This window comes from Mesocricetus auratus, unplaced genomic scaffold, assembly GCF_017639785.1.
Source record: "Mesocricetus auratus isolate SY011 unplaced genomic scaffold, BCM_Maur_2.0 Super-Scaffold_100010, whole genome shotgun sequence".
Lineage (NCBI taxonomy): Eukaryota > Metazoa > Chordata > Mammalia > Rodentia > Cricetidae > Mesocricetus > Mesocricetus auratus.
This window is the reverse complement of record NW_024429194.1, coordinates 33783434-33802628: the sequence shown is the minus strand read 5'-3', so window position 1 is coordinate 33802628 and position 19195 is coordinate 33783434. Positions and strand designations below refer to the sequence as shown.

At 43.1% G+C, this 19195-nt stretch overlaps 1 protein-coding gene across 5 annotated transcripts in view; it reads left to right on the top strand.

Moving 5' to 3' along the window:
- The window catches only part of Ttll4 (tubulin tyrosine ligase like 4), a 38835-nt gene extending 21145 nt beyond the window's left edge, over nucleotides 1-17690 (top strand). For all 5 annotated transcript variants that reach the window (XM_005070490.4, XM_013113784.3, XM_040753305.1 and 2 more), the window contains 13 exons: nucleotides 77-153; nucleotides 1058-1249; nucleotides 1334-1416; nucleotides 1581-1709; nucleotides 2021-2143; nucleotides 2408-2506; nucleotides 3148-3282; nucleotides 3920-4066; nucleotides 11205-11307; nucleotides 11924-12134; nucleotides 12277-12347; nucleotides 12724-12809; nucleotides 13229-17690. In XM_005070490.4, coding sequence (XP_005070547.1) covers nucleotides 77-153; nucleotides 1058-1249; nucleotides 1334-1416; nucleotides 1581-1709; nucleotides 2021-2143; nucleotides 2408-2506; nucleotides 3148-3282; nucleotides 3920-4066; nucleotides 11205-11307; nucleotides 11924-12134; nucleotides 12277-12347; nucleotides 12724-12809; nucleotides 13229-13484 — 1712 coding nt within the window. In that variant the 3' untranslated portion in view covers nucleotides 13485-17690. The remainder of the gene's footprint in view (nucleotides 1-76; nucleotides 154-1057; nucleotides 1250-1333; nucleotides 1417-1580; nucleotides 1710-2020; nucleotides 2144-2407; nucleotides 2507-3147; nucleotides 3283-3919; nucleotides 4067-11204; nucleotides 11308-11923; nucleotides 12135-12276; nucleotides 12348-12723; nucleotides 12810-13228) is intronic.
- The last annotated feature ends 1505 nt before the right edge of the window (nucleotides 17691-19195 follow it).

Sequence of the window (19195 nt, the reverse complement as noted above, 5' to 3'; positions counted from 1 at the left end):
TAAAATCACCTCTGAGTACAGTGGTGAGGCCTTCTTCTGTCCCAGAGTCAACTGGCTTCCTGATTGCCTTCCGCAGGGAATGATGACTGGCTGGGCTGCTGGGGTCACCACATGAAGTCTCCTGGTTTTCGATCCATTAGAGAGCATCAGAAGGTAGGTGCTTTCCCAGGAGCTGTCCCATGGACGAGGCCAGGATGGGGGTGATGTGGGGGCAGTGAGAGGGAGTGGTTGGATAGCAGTCATGGGAGGACAGTTAGAAGTGTTCTAGAAAGAGCACAGTGGGGATCTCAGCATAGTGTCTCCACCGTAGTCCTGTTGCCACTCGGGTGCTTTCATCCCATGTCTTAGAGGACTTGTCTGTTTTCATTTGGATGAGTTCCCTGTTACCACTGCTAACTGACTCCACTGCACAAGCTATGTTTATATAAAGAGGGTTCTGTGGTTCTGTTGGAACACTGTGTCCTCCTATCCCTAGACTCCTAATGGCCTGGTGCTTTCCTTTCCTTGTCTCCCATGCTGTCATAGGACACTAGTTAATAGCTTTTCCCTTTGTATTCAAAGGGACTGTCATGACTGTCCTAGTTTGCTTCTCTGTTGTTATGGTAAAGCACTAGCCAAAAGCAGTATAGAGAGGAGAGTCTTTTACTTTGCCTTACAGCTTGCAGTTCATCACTGAGGGAAATTGAGGCAGGAACTGAGTGGAGACTGTGGAGAAACACTGCTTACAGGCTCATTCTCCATGGTTTGCTCAGCTTGCTCTCTCATACAACTCAGAACCACCTACCTAGGGATAGTCCTGCCCAAGCAGGGGTGTGGGCCTTCTCACACCAATAGTTAATCAAGAAAATACCCACAGACATACCCACAAGCTAGTCTGGTGGCCGCAGTTCCTTGATTGGTTTACTCTTTCCAGGTGACAATTGTGTCTAGATGGTAGCAGAAAGATAGAAAAGGGACTAACTTTGCAAGGATGTTGAAGTGATGGGTGGGGCTTACCTTGTTCCTCTTGGTCTCATGTCTGCCCTTTCCTTCTCCTTGCCTCTTGTCCCTTCTGTAGCTAAATCACTTCCCAGGCTCCTTCCAGATTGGGAGGAAAGACCGGCTGTGGCGGAACCTGTCTCGGATGCAGAGCCGTTTTGGCAAGAAAGAGTTCAGTTTCTTCCCCCAGTCTTTTATCCTGCCCCAGGATGCCAAGCTCCTGCGCAAAGCCTGGGAGAGCAGCAGCCGTCAGAAGTGGATTGTGAAGCCAGTGAGTGGGCAAAGGGAAAAGTAGATGATGGGACAAGAGTGGAAAGACAGAGCAGATCTCATCTCCTTCCCCTTTGACTTCTAGCCAGCATCTGCTCGAGGCATTGGCATTCAGGTCATTCACAAGTGGAGTCAGCTCCCCAAGCGCAGGCCCCTCCTGGTACAGAGGTGAGCCTATCTAGCTCACATTCCTCTCCATCTTCCTGCCTTCTTATAGTGTTCTACCTTGTGACCTCCCAGCCCAAGAACTTCCTTAGTCGACTGTTGAGGGTTTTCACCACAGCTTGTGTACTCATCTGGCTGGGTATAAAGTTAGCCTTTCCTCTCTATAGGTATCTACACAAACCCTACCTCATTAGTGGCAGCAAATTTGATCTTCGGATCTACGTTTATGTTACTTCTTATGATCCTCTACGGATTTACCTCTTTTCGGATGGACTCGTCCGCTTTGCCAGTTGCAAGTATGTGCTGGTGGTGAGGCATTCCCCTGACACTGGGAGATTCCTTTCCTCAGGATGAGGACACCTAGCAGAAAAGGCACAGATAACTTGGTGGTTTTCATCAGTACGGAAGGTGGGAGGGTGGGAAATGAGGAAAGAGTTCCTGTAGGACTGAAGTTGCCAAGTAGATTAGCTGTGCTTTTCTAGAACTTGGACCTTTCAGGAACAGAACAAATCTGTGCCCTTGTCCTTTATCTCCTTCCTGGGGAAATATTTGGACTGTTTTCCATCTGCTCTTGCCATCTTGCCTCTGCCCTTCTTCTCACTTCCAGGTATTCCCCTTCCATGAAGAGTCTTAGCAACAAGTTCATGCACCTGACCAACTACAGTGTCAATAAAAAGAATGCGGAGTACCAGGCCAATGCTGATGAGACAGCTTGCCAGGGCCACAAATGGTACTGAGGGCAGTGTGTCCCTATCAAAACTCTGTCTTGAACCCAGAAAGGGCTTTGTGTTTGGGAGGTTTGGGGCAGTAGTTGAGGAGTATTAGTGTACTTGTCAATTCAGAATTGGTCTGTTTGCATCCAGATGCATCTCTTTCTTATTTCAAAATATCACTTGGGAGATGCAAAACAGATATCTTTAGCCCCTTACTCCTTATTTTTTTTCTCTTGTCACTTTTAGGACATAACTGTAAATACTTCCTTCTCCCCCTTCAGGGCACTGAAGGCTTTGTGGAATTATCTGAGCCAGAAGGGAATTAATAGTGATGCTATCTGGGAGAAGATAAAGGATGTTGTTGTCAAAACCATCATCTCGTGAGTTTCGGTGCTACTCTGGCTGAACCCTCATATTTTCTTCTTGTCTCTCTGCTGTGCTCTAAGCTGTACTCATTTTGGGTTTCAATTTTGAGGACAGGGGTTAGGAAGAGTTAAATTCTGCTTTCTTACTCTTCTGTTGATGTAATAAAACACCATGACTAAGGCAACTTATAAAAGAAAGAATTTAATTCCGGTTTAGGATTCCAGGGTGTTAGCACAAAGCAGAGAGAGCTAACTGGGAATGGCTTGGACTTTTAAAACCTCAAAACCCACCACTAGTGATACACCTTCTCCAACAAGGCCATACCTCTTAATCCTTCTCTAACATTTACACTAACTGGGAACCAACTATTCAAATATATGAGCCTATGGAAGCTGTTCTCATTCAAACCACCATACTGTTCATTTACCAGACTTAATCAAGATGATGACCCAGATCACCCTTATGAGCTATTGTTTTGGGGTGGGGAGTGATGGTGTTCATATTTGAGATGGAGCTCCTAATTTCCCTGCTTCTTCTTTTTCCCTGCTTTCTACATGGGGATTGCATGCATGTATTTCTATGTGGACTTTGAGGAGGCAGTTTTGAAGAGAAAGTTGCTTCTGTCCTCCTAACTCAAGATACCCCCCACTGGCAGGTCAGAGCCTTATGTGACCAACCTACTGAAGTTGTATGTGCGGCGCCCCTACAGCTGTCATGAACTCTTTGGTTTTGACATCATGCTGGATGAGAACCTAAAGCCCTGGGTCCTAGAAGTCAACATTTCCCCAAGGTAGGTGGTATTGTTAGTTACTCAGAGTAGAATCCATCTTTCATCCTCAGAATCCTTGTCATTATCTTGTTGACATGAGAAGGTCTTTCCTTCACTAGGACATGTATCTTCCTTTCATGGTCTGTATTTACTGACTCAGTGATTCTTTGTTGTTATCTTAAGGAATTTTGAGGATAGAGAAGGGTTATCAAACCCTTGCTGATCCCTACCATTGTCTAGCAAAAACTAAGGGCACGGGCAGGTTCACCTAGCTTCGTGAGGGTATTTGTTGTCTTTGAGGTATTTGTTTTGTTATTGTGGTTGGTTGGTTGTGACAGGCTTTCCTCTGTTGTAGTTCTGGCTGTTCTGGAACTCACTCTGTAGATTGGGCGGGCCTTGAACTCAAGAGATTCACCTGTCTCTGCCTTTTGAGTGCTGGGATTAAAAGCATGTGCCACCACACCCAGCTGAGTGTATTTGTTGAAGATGCTCACAAATGAGGGCTTTGGAGTCTCTTTTTGTTTGTTTGTTTTTTGGTTTTTGGTTTTTTGGGTTTTTTTGTAAAGAAGCCAGGAAATAAGAAGGCCTGATTTGGATGTAGAACCCAAAACAGTTTTGGAATGCTGCTTTGACCCTATTTTGCATTCTTCCCCTGCAGCCTCCATTCCAATTCTCCCCTGGACATCAGCATCAAAGGTCAGATGATTCGAGATCTTCTAAACCTGGCAGGCTTTGTTCTGCCCAACATGGAGGATATCCTCTCCAGTTCCAGCAGCCCCAGCAGCACCACCGGCTCAAGCACCAGGTCTGATTCTCAGCTTCGCTAGGGTGGGGTGGCAGCATGAGCAGCCCATTGTGATTTGGGGAGGGAATGGGTTCGGGAGCCTCTCTCCTGCTTGGTTCCTTCATGGCTCAGTCTGCCCCTGCTGTCTGTCCACACACCACGGCCACACCAGTACCCTGAGAGTAAGTCTGATTGCTTCTGTCCAGAAGTTTCCACAGGACCCAACGATCGCATTTAACCTCCTTACCTGGACTTTGACAGCCCCAGCCACTTTTCCTGGGTGTATGTTTCTCCTCTGCCTGATTGTGGTGCCCTGGCAGATCCTTAAGGACTAGGTAGTGTTCTTTCCTCTGTTTATGTGGTCTCTTCATTCTACAGATGCCCCTCATCCAGATTACCTATCTATCCATCAAAGCCTAGTTCTAGACATCTTTATGAAACACCTCAGTATGGAGGCTTTCCTTCATACCTCCAAAGCTTTGAAACTACTCTTGAGGAGAGGGAACTAACATTCAGTAAGTACTAGGGTAGTTAAGGAATGACTCAGTTTATCAAATAGCTGAAGCATAACAAAGTTAGCAAAGACATAGAGGCTAAACATATGACTGTGAGCCTGAGTAGACCTTAAGAATTTATAAGCCTGATTTATCAAACATACCTATGCTGTTCCTTTTTTAAAATTTCTTTAGAAGCCTGGTGTTGAACAGAGTTAGCATGGTTAGACATAAATTTCTTTTTTTTTTGGTTTTACCAGACAGGGTTTCTCTGTATTGTTTTGGAGGCTGTCGGTCCAGCCTGGCCTCAAACTCACAGAGATCCGCCTGACTCTGCCTCCTGAGTGCTGGGAATAAAGGCGTGCGTCACCACCGCCCGGCAGTTAGACATAAATTTCTAAGTTATGTTCTGTTAACTTGAGTATACCTTTCTAACCTTAGAAATTTCTGGGGTTTTGTTGTTGTTTGTTTGTTTGTTTGTTTGTTTGTTTGTTTTTGTTTCTGGAGACAGAGTTTCTCTGTGTAGCTTTGGAGCCTGTCCTGGAACTAGTTCTCGTAGACCAGACTGGTTTCAAACTCACAGAGATCCGACTGCCTCTGCCTTCCAAGTGCTGGGGCTAAAGGCATACACCACCCTTGCCTGGCTTAGAAATGTCTAATCATACAAAAATCCATACTAATCCAAAGTGTTTTGGACACTTGCTGTTTCTTCCTTAGTTTAAAAGGAGATGCAATGATAAACCAAGGTCAGTAGGACTAAGATTTTATAGGTATTGCATTAGTGGTTATCTTAAGATGGTGAAGTCACTTGCCCTGTATCATTTAACCTTAGTAAAGATGGTTGCCAATCATGTGGTTTCTATTTAAAATATCTGTTTTTTCTTTTTAAGTCCATATTTTTAAACAAAAGTTGAATCCAGGGCTGGAGAGATGGCTCAGGGCTTAAGAGCACTGACTGCTCTTCCAGAGGTCCTGAGTTCAATTCCCAGCAACCACATGGTGGCTCGCAACCATCCATAATGAGATCTGGTGCCCTCTTCTGGTGTGCAGACATACATGAAGCAAGATGTTGTAGTCAAGCTGGGCGTTGGTGGCGCACGCCTTTAATCCCAGCACTCGGGAGGCAGAAAGATGTTGTAGTCATAATAAATAAATAAAATCTTAAAAAAAAAAAGCCTCTGGTTAAAAAAAAAAACAAGTTGAATCCAAGTTACAGGTATAGTAAGTTGTAGTAAATTAAGATTACCCACAAAAGCTATAAGCCTTTTCTTATGTTTTAAGCCAAATTTATTTTTTTTTTTGTTGTTGGTGTTGTTTTTTTAATCATACCCAATGAACTTAAAAATCTTGAAAATTTGCAGCATAGTCTTAGTCTTTTTGGGAGCAGAACATAGGAAAATCATAGAAATAAAAAATTTTTAAGTGGGAAGTAGAAAAACCTTAAAGAGACTTGGAAGTGTACAGCAGAGCAAGTTAAGGTGTAAGCAATTTTTGGCTTAATTTCTTTGTTCAGTGGCAGAAGTTGTTAGCATATGGCTCTCATAACTTAAAATTAGTCCATATTTTTAATCTGTGTTCTGCTGTGTGGTGTTCGATATCTCTTCTGTCTTGCACTTCCTGTCTCATCTCCCTATATGGCTGGAGACTGCACCTTTCTTCTTCCCAGAGTCTTCCCTGCCTTGGAAGTCCTGCCTAGCTATTGGCCATTCAGCTCTTTCTTAAACCAATCAGACAAATCTTCACAGTGTAAACAAATATTCTGCAACATTTCTCCCTTTTTGTCTAAATAAAAAGCTTTTTCAATTCTAACACAGTAAAACTATGTATAATAAGAACAATTATCAGATATTTTCTACATAAAAAGGGACGGTTTCAACTCTAACATAGTAAAATTATATACAATAAGGACAATTATCACAATATCCAGTCCATTTGTATTTGGCAAATTTGGGGAAAGCACTGTGTTATCTATCCTATCTTAATGAGTCCAAAGTTTCATACCTAAACCACTTTCTATCATAACTTGTATTACCCTCCTAAAAATATTTTTTTAGACCTTAAAACCTTTTCTTAGATAAACAAGCTTTTATGTTTCTCAACCTTATACACTTTATACCTCTTTTGTGAGTTTCTTTTCTGAATTTAGTAACAAGGAACATTGTAACTATATCTAGTTTTTAATTCCATCAGAGACCCAAGAAGGATATAATATTACCTGAGTAAACAGGAAGTGCAGAGCAAGCAACTTCCAAAACTATAGAAATAACAGAAACAGCTGGCTGCCTAGATAGTCACCCCAAGGTTCCTTTGCAATGTTGGGGAATCCATCTTTGACCTACAGGCCTAGAATACCTGACAAACTTTTGTGAAGCAAAAAATTTTTGAAGGACTGTCCCTCCTGCCTTGTCTTGGCAAAGTTCATCAGTGGTCTTCTTTTGTGTCTGTCTTGTCCAATTTGGACAGCATATTATCAGCAGTTGAGGCAAGGGCAGTTTCTTGCCCAATGGCCAACTTTGCCACAATAAACTATATATGGAGTTTCTTTGATTTCCATCATCTTTTTTTGAAGTAAATTGTTACTGCTAAGAGCAGACGTGTCTCACTGTCATGAAAGTCTTAGGTTGTTAAAACATCTTAAGTGCCATATTCTGTAGGTCTCTGAAGTGTTCAAAGACCGTCAGTCTATCGAAAATATACTCATCACGGCCACAAGTTTTATTGTTAGATGACTATTAACCTGTATTTCTTAATTATCATAAATAGTTAGTAATAATAACTTTCAAGGACTAGAAATTTACATTGTTAAATGAGCTGCATAGGTATAATACCTTAAACAAAAGTAGAAACACACACACACATATATATTAAAATAAAAGTAACCTTAAATTTGTATCAAAATAAAAAATCCATACTAATGTGAAATATTTGAGATTAATCATTGCTTTTTTAGCTTAAAGAAAATTCAGTAATTTACTTTTTATCAGCATCCCTATATCCTCCCCCCCCTTTTTTTTTCCCAGAAAGAGATCCTTGAAGCTAACCTCCCTTGCTTAATTTCCTCCCTTACTATGGCCAGTAACTATTTACAACCAACCCCCCTAAATGATGACAAACATCCATAACCCACCAAACATCCAAAAACCACCTGCCACCTCTTGGGAATGTGGGGGGGTCATGTTTTCTAGACTGCCTTTTGTTGTCTAGGGACACTGGCATCTTTAGGGGACCCTGAGAAAATTGGGATAATGGTCAAGTCTTGGGAGAGCTGGCTCTATTATTTTTTGTTCTCTGTGTGATGGGAAAATGTAGTGCTTATCTGAAGTCTTGACTGGATAGTCTGTGAGGCTAGAGCATCTCAGCCAGCAGCTTTGAAGTTGTTCTGGGTGCAGAATTTTGAGGAAACTGCAACAGAGGCATTCTTAGAGGTTGGATCACCTGGGCTGCTTGTCTTTATTGTGTCTGGTCCTTTTTTTCTGAAAACACACAAACTTTTAAAGGTAACATATATATCTACATTAACACAAGGATTCATGCAGTATGCACAAGTCAGCTAAAGGTGATTTTTGTTTTGTATTTGAGGAGGTAAAAGGCATCTGTCAACTTTTTAAGTCCATTTGGACTGCATAACCAAGTTATCATAAGGACTCTGTGGCCAACAAGATTATGTCTCATCTAGTCTCAGAGCTGTTCCCATAATAGAGGGATCAGCACTACATTGTCTATTCTGTAGTCTTTCTTATTTTATTGTCTTCATGTCTATAGCACAAGATTTTTTAGGTCTTTCCCCAATCAATCTGATCTTTATTAACTTTAAAGAGAACCATAACTTTTTTTTTCCTATGGAAGCAAAGACAGAACCTATTCCCTAACACAACTCATTTCCTGACTTCCATTTTGAAGCTAAGACATTCTTAAAATATATAGATACATTTAATTTAGCTGTTTCCATAATCCAATGTCTCTCAGCAGCTTTTTTTTTTGTACATTAACAAAGTCAACAAAACAACATAGAGGATCCAGATACCTCATGTATTTCCCATCTTTACATGACTTTATTATTTTTCTATTGCTTTATTCTTTCTTTAAAGACTATTATTTTTAAATTATTTTTATGACTGTCTATACCCATTTTTTACTGCATCTGTTTAAAGTTTTTCTTGGTCTGAACCACTTTACTGCATGCCCATAGCCTTCTTTGAACATGGGAGACAAACCTTAAATGGCTAGACTGGCTGTGGGGCTGGCTCCACCCCACTCAGTTCTGTGAGAGCCTAGTTTTGTGTCAGCCTGTACCAACTCTGAGAATTTGCTGAGTCCCAGCAGTGAAACGGGAGGCCAATGCAATATGGAATATGATATATTTATTTACATACAAGCTGGGGGGACAGAAAGCATGGCAGGCTTCCAGAGGAAAAGAGAGCTTCCTTTTCTCTTTCACTTCCTTTTATCCTTACCTGTGCTAAATTTCCCTATCTCCGCCCTTATGGGCATGAAGAGTTTTTGTGGGCTCATCCCTACACAGCAGTAGGCGGGTTTTTTGTTTGTTTGTTTGTTTATCTGGTGGGCTGGTTGCTCAAGTGCTCTGCTGCACAGCAGGGCCTTTTAAAAGAGCCCTGCCTCTGTATGCTGAGCCTATCCAAGAGACTGTGGTTACCAGGAAGCCATGTTTGGCTCTGTTCTGAACTTTTTTTAAAAAGCTTTCTCAGGATGGATATACATGGCCCCATGTTGGGCACTGTATGTAGCAAGCTTTCTTGTCAGACTGTCTTTGTACTGCTAGCCCACAAATAATGGCCCAGAGACTTATTAGTTATGAAAGCTTGACCTTTAGTTTAGCCTTGACTCAGCTAACTCTTATAACTTAAATTAACCAATATTTTTTAGTCTGTGTTTTGCCATGAGGTATTACCTCTTTTCTATCTTGCATTTCCTGTCTGGCTGGTGACTACACCTTTCTTCTTCACAGAGTCCTTTCTGTCCTTGGAAGTCCTGTCTAACCTCTTCTTGCCTATCTATGGGCTGTTTATCTCTTTCTTAAGGTGCCCTGGCAAAGACACATCTTCACATGGTAAACAAATGTTCTGCAACAGAGGGGTTACTATATGCTCTGAGAGAGAGTGTGTAGACTGGCTGTGCTTGGGTCTAGAGAAGCTGCCTGAGGAAGGAGAGATCTAGGAGGGCTTAAGGAAGAGATAGATCAGAGTAGGTAGCAAGTGGGAGCCAAGAGATAGCCTGGTGGGGCTGCAGGCGGAACTGTAGTTACTGAAAGAAGGTGAGAGAGAGCTAGCTGAACTGAGGTGGATAAGTGTCATTGTGATAAGAATTTCTATCTGGTGTGTCCCCAAGCAGAACGGGAAACTTGTCAATGAGAAATGTTCCAAATCACAGGGGAAAGGTGTTCTTGTCCTTGTGAGTGGAGCTTAAGGGATGGTGGCAGGAGCTTCCTGGCACATTAGTGTGGCTTTTATAGTAATAGTAAACAAAGCAGGCTGCTCCGTGGTGACACTTAACCCACTAGAGAGACCTTGCCATGTGGGCATAGCAAGCTCCAGGAGAGGTAGACTCTAGAATTTGGAATGAGGCCAAATATGGTGGGTAGCAAAAGCCAGCAGAAATAATTGATCTGTACATACCTTAGGAGAGTCAGATCAGCAGCTTGGCTTGAGGTAGCCAAGCCCAATGGAAGGGAGCCCGTTTATGCTGCTCCTGGGGTTTCAGCTCCAGCAGAATGAAAAGTGAGTGCAGGAAAGAGAAGCCACTCTGGCTGAGAGGGAACGTTTACTCTAAGCGCTGAGTCTCTCTCCAGGGAAAACAGAGAGAAGTGATGAGGTTAGTGGGAACAGGAGAAAGGGAGCTTGTGAGCAGGGACTCAGTGAGCCTAGAGGCTAGCATTGACCTTGACAAGTCAGTGGGCACCACAGTCATGTGTTGTTGGTAGAAGAGCCACAGGTTCCTTTTGCCAGAGATAGGGAAAATGACTACTTTTTCTTCGAGCTCCTTTGGGAACAAATATCCTGGAGTATCAGATATATGTAGATTCCAGGAGTTGAACTCAGGTCATTAGGCTTAGTGGCAAACACCCTTACCATCTCACTATCCTGCTAGTCATTTTTATATCTCAACAATGACCATAGCCATGTAGTGGCCCATATTTATAATCCCATAAGTAAGGAGGCAGGAGGATTGACATGAATTCAAGGTTAGCTTTGGACTACAGAGTGAGTTCCTGGCCATCTTGAGTTCCAGACTTAGACTCTGTCTCAAAAAGTTTAAAAAAAAAAGTGATATAGTGATCATAATGACATGGATAATGAACCTAAAGTACCAGAAACTGTCTCGCCCATGGTTCCCTAGCCAGTATGGCAGAGCTTGATTTGTAATGGGTGTTAACTGAAGCGTCCAATAATCAGACTTACTGCAGGCTTCTTTTTGTCAAATTGGTGTGCCTGCCTCTTTCAGTTATCCCGTGGTACTTGGTTGTGGATGACAAGCTATTTGAATGGAGTATACTTTAGAGTGATCTGTTGAAGGGACACGCATCTCCATTTGTCTTCAACTGTGCTTGGAAAGGAGTTTCACACTGGATCCTCTCTCCGTGTTCCGTGTTTTCTTAACACAATGAAGCTGCTGACCTGCCTGTTGCTTTTTGTTCATCTCTGTCTTAGCCTGCCAAGCTCTCCTAGGGACAAATGTCAAATGACTCCAGAGCATTTTACTGCACAAAAGATGAAGAAAGCCTATTACCTGACACAGAAAATTCCCGACCAGGTAGGAGATTTATTTTCCCTCCAGTTCCCAGCAACCCTCAGTCAAACATCAGAGGCTCCAGGAAGATCAGCTTTCCTGTCTAGATCAGAGTTTCTTACCAAGAAGTGGGACCTTGTGATGGACAGAGATTTGTTGGCACCTGTGTCTTTCTGGGAAAGTGGATGGTTGTCACCATGCTCTTAGCATTGTGCTGTCTTAGCTCACTTTTGTGGGAGCCATCACATTTAACCCTATGGACTTCCTTTCGTGAGAGCCATTGGAAGACCCAGGAGGTTTGAGCTTCTCAAAGTAAATGTGGGGTCCAGGTGTGAGAAAGGAAGGCATAGGCTGCCAAATCTGAGTTGCTAGGCACCAGCTTTTACTCAATAGCTCACTCTTCCACCTCAGCCCGAATGGTTCCTTGGTGCTAGCCAACAGTGTCTTCCCCCAGGAGCTCAGTTTGTTGGATTCAGGAAGAGACAGGATGGAAATCTGACTTACCTCAGATCAGGTGGCATTGGGAGTCCCACAGCAGTCCTAGTGTCCCAGAGCTCTGCTCTCTACCCCAGCTGCTTGTCTCAATGTCTGAGTCACACTGTCACACACATTGCCCTTCTTCCTATTCCTTGGGCCACAGGACTTCTATGCATCCGTGCTGGATGTCTTGACACCAGATGATGTTCGGGTTCTGGTCGAGATGGAAGATGAGTTTTCTCGTCGTGGTCAATTTGAAAGAATTTTTCCTTCTCGAATCTCTTCTCGTTATCTTCGTTTTTTTGAGCAGCCACGATATTTCAACATTCTCACCACCCAGTGGGAACAGAAGTACCATGGAAACAAGCTCAAAGGTGATACACCTTTCTGGCCCACAGGAGACTATATTTAGTAGGAGATTAAATCCCATTAGGCCAAGAGATAGGTTTCTTTGGAAAGGAGGCAAGCAATTGCTTCTTCCCTGTTAAGTCCCAACTGCTGTTCATCTTGTCCTAGGAGTGGATCTGCTCCGGAATTGGTGCTACAAAGGCTTCCACACGGGGATCGTCTCTGACTCAGCTCCTCTGGTAAGTGTGCCAGTGTAAGGCAAAGCTTCTTCTCATACTCCCGAGTGCATTATGGTTGGCTTATAGGCATGTGGGTACCCACCTCTCCCATCTCTGCTAGTTCCCACCTCTTTGTCTCCCTTTCAAGTATATAGTTATTTACAAGAATGCACTGGATGCCTGCCTTTGAAGGATCAAAAATTGATCCCTAGCCTTAACTTTCTGTCTCTTTTGGGAGAGAGCCAAGAATTATTTGCATGAGTCCATGATGTAGCACAGGGCAGGTGAGGTCTCTGTGTGCACAGAGTGTCAGAGCTGAACAAGAACCCCAAGACCCTGGATATTCCTTTTTGGACTCAACCTGGCCCTTTTACCTCACTGCTCTCTTTGTTCATAGTGGTCTCTGCCAGCATCGCTCATGCCTGGCTCAAAGGGTGATGGGACACCCAGTGCCATCAGCAAATCAGAACACATCAAATCAAGGTGAGTGCTAGTTCAGCGAGAGAGGACTTTATTGAGTTGGGGAGTTGGAGTTTCTTTCCTCTTCCCCAGACAGTGACAGCAAAAAGATTTCTCCACTTGGGGGTTGGTAGAAGTGTCAGAATATACAGCCTCGATATCTTCCTCCTGGTAACTTGTGGGATGCTCCGGAAAGACCCATCTGCAGAAACAGACACTTTTTAGCTGTACCCTCTGTAGGAAGTCCTGAGGCCTCTCTCTTACCCTTTCCTTCAATTGGTCATTGCACTTGAGTTCTCACTGCCATAGTAATAAAATGTATTTTATGTCTATTAGTATGTCCATATAGTAGTCTACAGAGCCGTAATGTTGTGGGTACTTGCCTTAGACTCTAGGGGCATAAATTATGTTAGTCTTAGCTTCAGCTGTGTTTTTGCTTTCAGAAAGCAAAGCTGCTCCGAGGGAAACATGCTGTCTGAAGATGGGACAACACCCAAGCCCAAGAAGAGTCAAACTGGCCTTTCCCCCATATCCAGGAAGACTTCATCCTCAAAGAACAATGAGAACACCAGCAAAGAGGCCAACCACTCTACCCAGGTGTTACCTGTACTCAAGTACTCTGGGCAGAGTTCCAAACTTTCTGTTTCCTCCACTTTGCAGTCAGCCAGTGACTCCCTCCTGACTGCTGTGAGCCCATGACTGCTCTGCGCAGGAGCACTCAGCTACCTCAAGTGAACCAACCTCTTGATCAGCCTGAGCCTCTACCCCCCTCCACTTTGCCCCTCATCAGAGTATTTTTTTGAAGTGGTTCTATTGTAGATATGGGCATCTGGAGGGCTGGAAGGGTGGTGGTAATGGGGAGAAGGTGAGGAAGGTTCCACCCTCTATCACCTCACTGCCTGGCTGGCACCTATTATCTCAGTAGAGAAGCCAGTGATGGCCAAGCAGCCTTATAAAGCAGGGTTTGGTTTCTACTCTGAGAGCCATGTGTGATTTATTTGAGACCCTGGTGCAGGGCTTGAGTTGTTGCTCAAGAGGAGAAAATGTGCTAAACACACAGAAATCTCTTGTTCTGTAATTGAGAGGAATTCCTGGAAGGTCCTGATTTCCTTAAGTCTTTTGTCCCCTGCATGTACTTGTCTTAAAGAGCCATTTTTAGAAACCTCCAGTCTTCTTCAAAGATAAGTGGGGGAAATCATGACAGGCTGCACCCATTTCCTGGGATCCTAGTCTTGGGGTGACCTCCATAACATATCTTCTGTGACTCTCCTAGGACTCCGGTTATGTAGAGGAGGGTAGAATGAGTTGTTTCCCCTCAATACAGGAAGTCTTATAGTCTGTTTTGCTTTGAGCAGGGTTGATGCCTTGGCAGGTGGGTTTTTAGCACAATCATTCTTGTAGGGCAGACGTCTCATCTCTGACAGTTAATACTCAGCTAAATCTACCTCCCTTCTGGACTCAGTGAACACTGAGCATTGAACAAGCCCTGAGTTAACTGTGCATACAGCTCTCCAAGCACACTGGCCCCTGAAGCACTGCTGTCCTCCCCAGTGTGGGGTGGGAGAGTCCTTCTTAGCCTAGCACTCCCCCCCCCCGCCTCTCTGACCTGTTCTAGTTTGTCGAGCAGTGGGGCATATCAGAAGCCAACTGGCCCTATGTCTGATAAACAGGCTTTGCCCTTTGTACAACAGGCTGGAAGTCCAGCAACTCAGTCTCACCCTGGTCTCGTCCTCATTCTTCTGAGCTTTGGAAAGAGGGAGACTTTGCTCATGGCTCCCAGAATCCTGTGGCCAATTAGCATGGAGCCTGGAAAGAGATCTGACTGGGTTCAAGGTCACAGAGAGTAGGTAGGCGTGACAGTCAGTCCTAAGGCTGTGTTGACAGTTGTGAAGAAAGCTGGATAGCAAAGTTCTAAGCAGTACTTTCTGTTTCAATGATAAAAGGCTTCAAGGTCAGTCCCCAGTGGGAGGGAGAGTCCATGGCCAATAGCCCACACCCTCTTGTCCTCTTGGTTACAGTATTCTAGTGCACATGTGACAAAGGGACATAGTCTGCTCAAGAGAAAACAGGCCTTTACTCAACATTATGCCTAATGCATGTCTTTGGTGCAGAGGCCTGTTTAAGCCAGCTTTCTCCTTCAAAGTGGACTTAATTCTTTGGCATGCCTGAGGATCCCCATCACAGTCAGTTTCCAACCCTGCAACTGCAGAGAAGGACCAGAACTGCAGCAGTCTGGGGTCCACCAGAGGGAGGGACCTGGGGACCCCTCAATGAGAGCTGTACACTGGCAGTTTCTGTTTTGTGTTCTGAGGTGAGACCTCACTTTGTGACCCAGGCCTGCCTCGTAAGTGCTATGACCTGCATGTGTTGTTGGGCCCAGCCACACACTGTATTTACTGAATCTTCATTACATTTGAAACTGGTGGCTCTGTTTTGTTAGTGGGAGTTACCTCTCATTCCCAAGAGAGTGAGATTTTGATAAATTATTTTACTGCATATTTTAGCACTGGCTAGTCAACAATAGAGAGCATTCAATTGAATGAGGGATTTTTAAAGTAGTGGATTTTGAAAGTTTTAAATTTGGAAGTGTAGTTGGATACATATTTATTAGACTGCATCTGTTGTTTTCCCAAGTTAAGAACTTACCCAGCCTCTAGAAGAACGGAAGCAAAGGCTCCTGAGACAAGGAGTGAAATACAGTCTTTTTCATTATAGCATGAACAGGAGACCTACCCTGCAGAGTGGTGAAAATCTAAACCAAACAAAAGGACTGGGGACTGTTCTGTGCAAGAAACATAAAAATCTTCCCTTGAAGTGGCATGGTGGCTCTTGTCCTTAATCCCAGCATTTAGTAAGTAGAGACAAGCCAATAAACCTTTCCTTGAAGGATGGGGAACAGCTACAAAGATGTCCCAGAAGAGGCCAGAACAGTGTGTAGACACCTCACTACCCTTTACCTAGTGTTCACCAAGCACAATTTTCACTATTCCTTTGAATGTTAGCATTCCAGCAGGAATCTCTTGTCTGGTTTCACCTTTACAGCATGCAAGTGTCCCACAGAGGGGAGCATTATGCATTATGAATATGTGTGTGAATTGGTGATTTGGTTATCCCAAGAACTGTGATTGGCAAAGAATAACAAGAGTGAGTGCATTCCTGGTGTCTAAAGACAAACAGTACAGAAGACAGATCCTGAGTCAAGTAGGAGGCAGAGGCCTGCTGTGTAGACTTAGCAGCTGTACCAGGGGATGATGTCACTTCAGGTCCACACTCAGGGTGGCAGCTGTTTTGCTGAAAATGACTTCCTGTCACCATAGCCAAAGAACATTCTTGGCGGCTTCTGTAGCAGTTCAGCACTGTTGAGGGCCAGTGAAGAAGGTTAATGCACACACAGCAATTTCCACGCTCTTCAGCTGAATTAGTTACCTGGAATAAGATGATGGTCAAAGGCTACTAGAGAGCGTTCCCGTTGGCTTCTTGCTAGTACTGAAAGCTCTCTCTGATTACTGCTCCACTGTGTAGTTTGCTTTGGGTCTGGAAATGATGGATTTAGAGAGTTGTATCTTGTCAGTTGAGGCAGCCTCTGCAGCAATGCTTACTTAGCCTTAAACATTCCTCTAATACCTGAGGACCTGTGTGGATTCCTTTGACCTCTCTCCAACAGCTTCAGGTCAGTGAGAGTAGCAAACAGTCTTAAATTAGTCTTAGTGGATTTCTTATGTGACTGAGATACCACAGTGGGATTAATAGTGCAGCATTCTAAGACCCATTTGTGCCTTAACAATCAGAGTGTGCTGAGATTTGGAATACCACAGGAGAAGTCAATCTTTGAAATGCTTTCATATCTTCTAAATTTCAGTTTAGTTACCAGGTATCAATTCCTTAGATGTAGCTATGGGGATTAAATTGGGTGTAAGACATCTAAAACAAAACAAACAGAAACACACACCTCACAGTGCAGATTTCAAAAAAAAAATCCTAAAATATCAAAATGATTACCAAATTGCTTCCCTCTTAGAGTAGCAGTATCAGAACCAGGGGTTTCAGGGTAGAGCTGTGTCAGCTCAGCAATTGTTCTCAGGCCTGTGGTGGCTGTGTCTGACAGGACCCAACTTGTTATATTGGTGTTCCTAAACGGTACAACTATTTGTGTAGCACTTCCATTGTATGGGTATGATAGTTTAATCTAGACTCCATTTGAAGTCCATCAGAGGATGTGTACAGGTTAAATTTGGCAAGTGTTACTCCGTTTACCTAAGGGATTGAAACATCTGTGTGCTTTAATATCTGGGAAGTCCTAGAACCAACCCTCACATTGACTGGAGAACTGTGCTTTTGATTCTGCCCATGGGAGATTAGAGCTGTGGATTTGATCAAGATAATTAGTTTGAAAGTTTAGAACCCTATCAGCTGCCAGAGGCACAAGTTAAACTTACACTAATAGGCTTAAAGTTTGAAATTCCCAGGTCTGGAAATGCACAGTCATTGGTGAAATGCCTGTATTGTTGGCAAGGATACACAGGCCCATTGACTGACAGTTTGGTAGTTTAAAAAGTAGAGCAGCCTGTGTGGCCAGCAATTACTGAAAGAACAAATTAGTGTATCTGTTCAGTATACACTGTTTAGACATAAGAGGAAAAGTTGGGATAAGTGAAAGAAGTCATAAACAGGTGTGTGCTCCTTCTGATTCTATTCTAGAAATGGACATGCTCATCATAGAAGGCAGGGATTGCTGAGGATTGCTTATAGATGATGGGGGGAGTGGGAGATTGACTGTAAAGAGGCACATTGGAAATTGTCTTAAGTGTGGTTACCATAACAACTACATATAGTTGGAAGACCTCAAAATTGTACATTTGAAATGAGTATATATGTAAATAAATAAAGCTGATTTTCTTCCCTTTTTATGTTTTGTTTTCATTTTTCAGTGCTGGCAAGTACTCTGCGGCTAAGCGGTACTCCTTGGCCCAAAGCTGATTAAGAAACAACAACACACACACACACACACAACTACTACTACCCATTTCATGAGATGTAGAAATTAAAACCATGGTCACAATGAGGTAACAGGAGTACAGTTAAGATTGAAAGGTGTTGTGACCAATTGGAATGGGTAAAGCCATTGCTAGCTTGCATGTGTGACTTGTGTACGCATAAGATGTTGATCATGATTGAACCCTTGCAGTAATTTATAAAGACAACATATCTACCTGTGACCCAAAGCATTGAGAGAAGCCAGACATAGAAAGGCATATTATATAGTTAACTGAAATTTGGAGGGAAACTCAGCTATGGGTGCTGAAAGCACTGGTGGTTGCCTTCATAACAATGGTAAAGGAGAAACCTTTGGGTTGATAGTAACGCCGCACTTTTGGGTGTTGTTTTGTGGATGACATGCTTGCTTAAACTTACTGAATTGTGTAAAACTTGTGCATTTGTAGACAACATTTTATAATGGAAGTGAAACGGATGTGTTAAATTTTAGCGTTTTAAGTATACACTTCAGTGGTATTAATAATATTGGATAACTTTCACTTCCCCTGGTCCTAGAACATTTTTCTAAACTTGAAAGCAAACTCTGCCCATTAAGCAATTGCTCCTCCTCCTTCCCTCCACTTTCCCCCTGCCCATAGTCATCACCAGTCTTTCTGTTATTATAGGTACACCGGTTCTGGATGTTTTACATAAACAGAACTGTGATCTTATGTATCTGGCTTATCTGACTTAGCGTGAGTTCAGCATTCACTTTGTAAAACAAGTCAATACTTCATTCTTTTTTATTACTAGTTTATTTGTTGAAGGAAGTGATGGGTTTTGTCATGACATTTTCATCATATATATTTATTTCCTATTGCCTTCTGTCCCTCTCTTCCTGGTCTCCTTCTTCATTGATAGTTGCTGTACGTATGTGTGTGCACTTTGAATAAAGGCTACGCTAATGTGAGAAAACAGTGTGGGAAGGGTTCTTTTAAAAATACAGTTATTTAATTTGTATGTATACATATAAGTGCAGATGTCCTCAGAGGCTTGAGAGGTCAGATCTCTTTGGAGCTAGAGTTACAGGCAGTTCTGAGCCACCTGATGTGGGTGCTGGGAACCAGCTTGGGTTCTCTATAACAGCTTTTAACCACTGAGCCATCTCAACCCTTGAAGCTCTTGGTGGGTTGGTTTGGTAGCCCAGGCTAGCCTTGAATTTGTAGCAATCCTTCTACCTTAATTAGTATTGGAATTAAAAGTGTCTGCCACCACACCCAGCTTTGGTATTTGTCTTTATGAGCATGGGTTATTATGTTTAACATGGCCTCCTGTTCCATCCATTCTCCTGTAGATGATAAACACAGTTGCATTCTTTATAGATGAGTAAAATGCCACTGTGTATATGTGCAACGTTATCCATCAGCTGATGAACT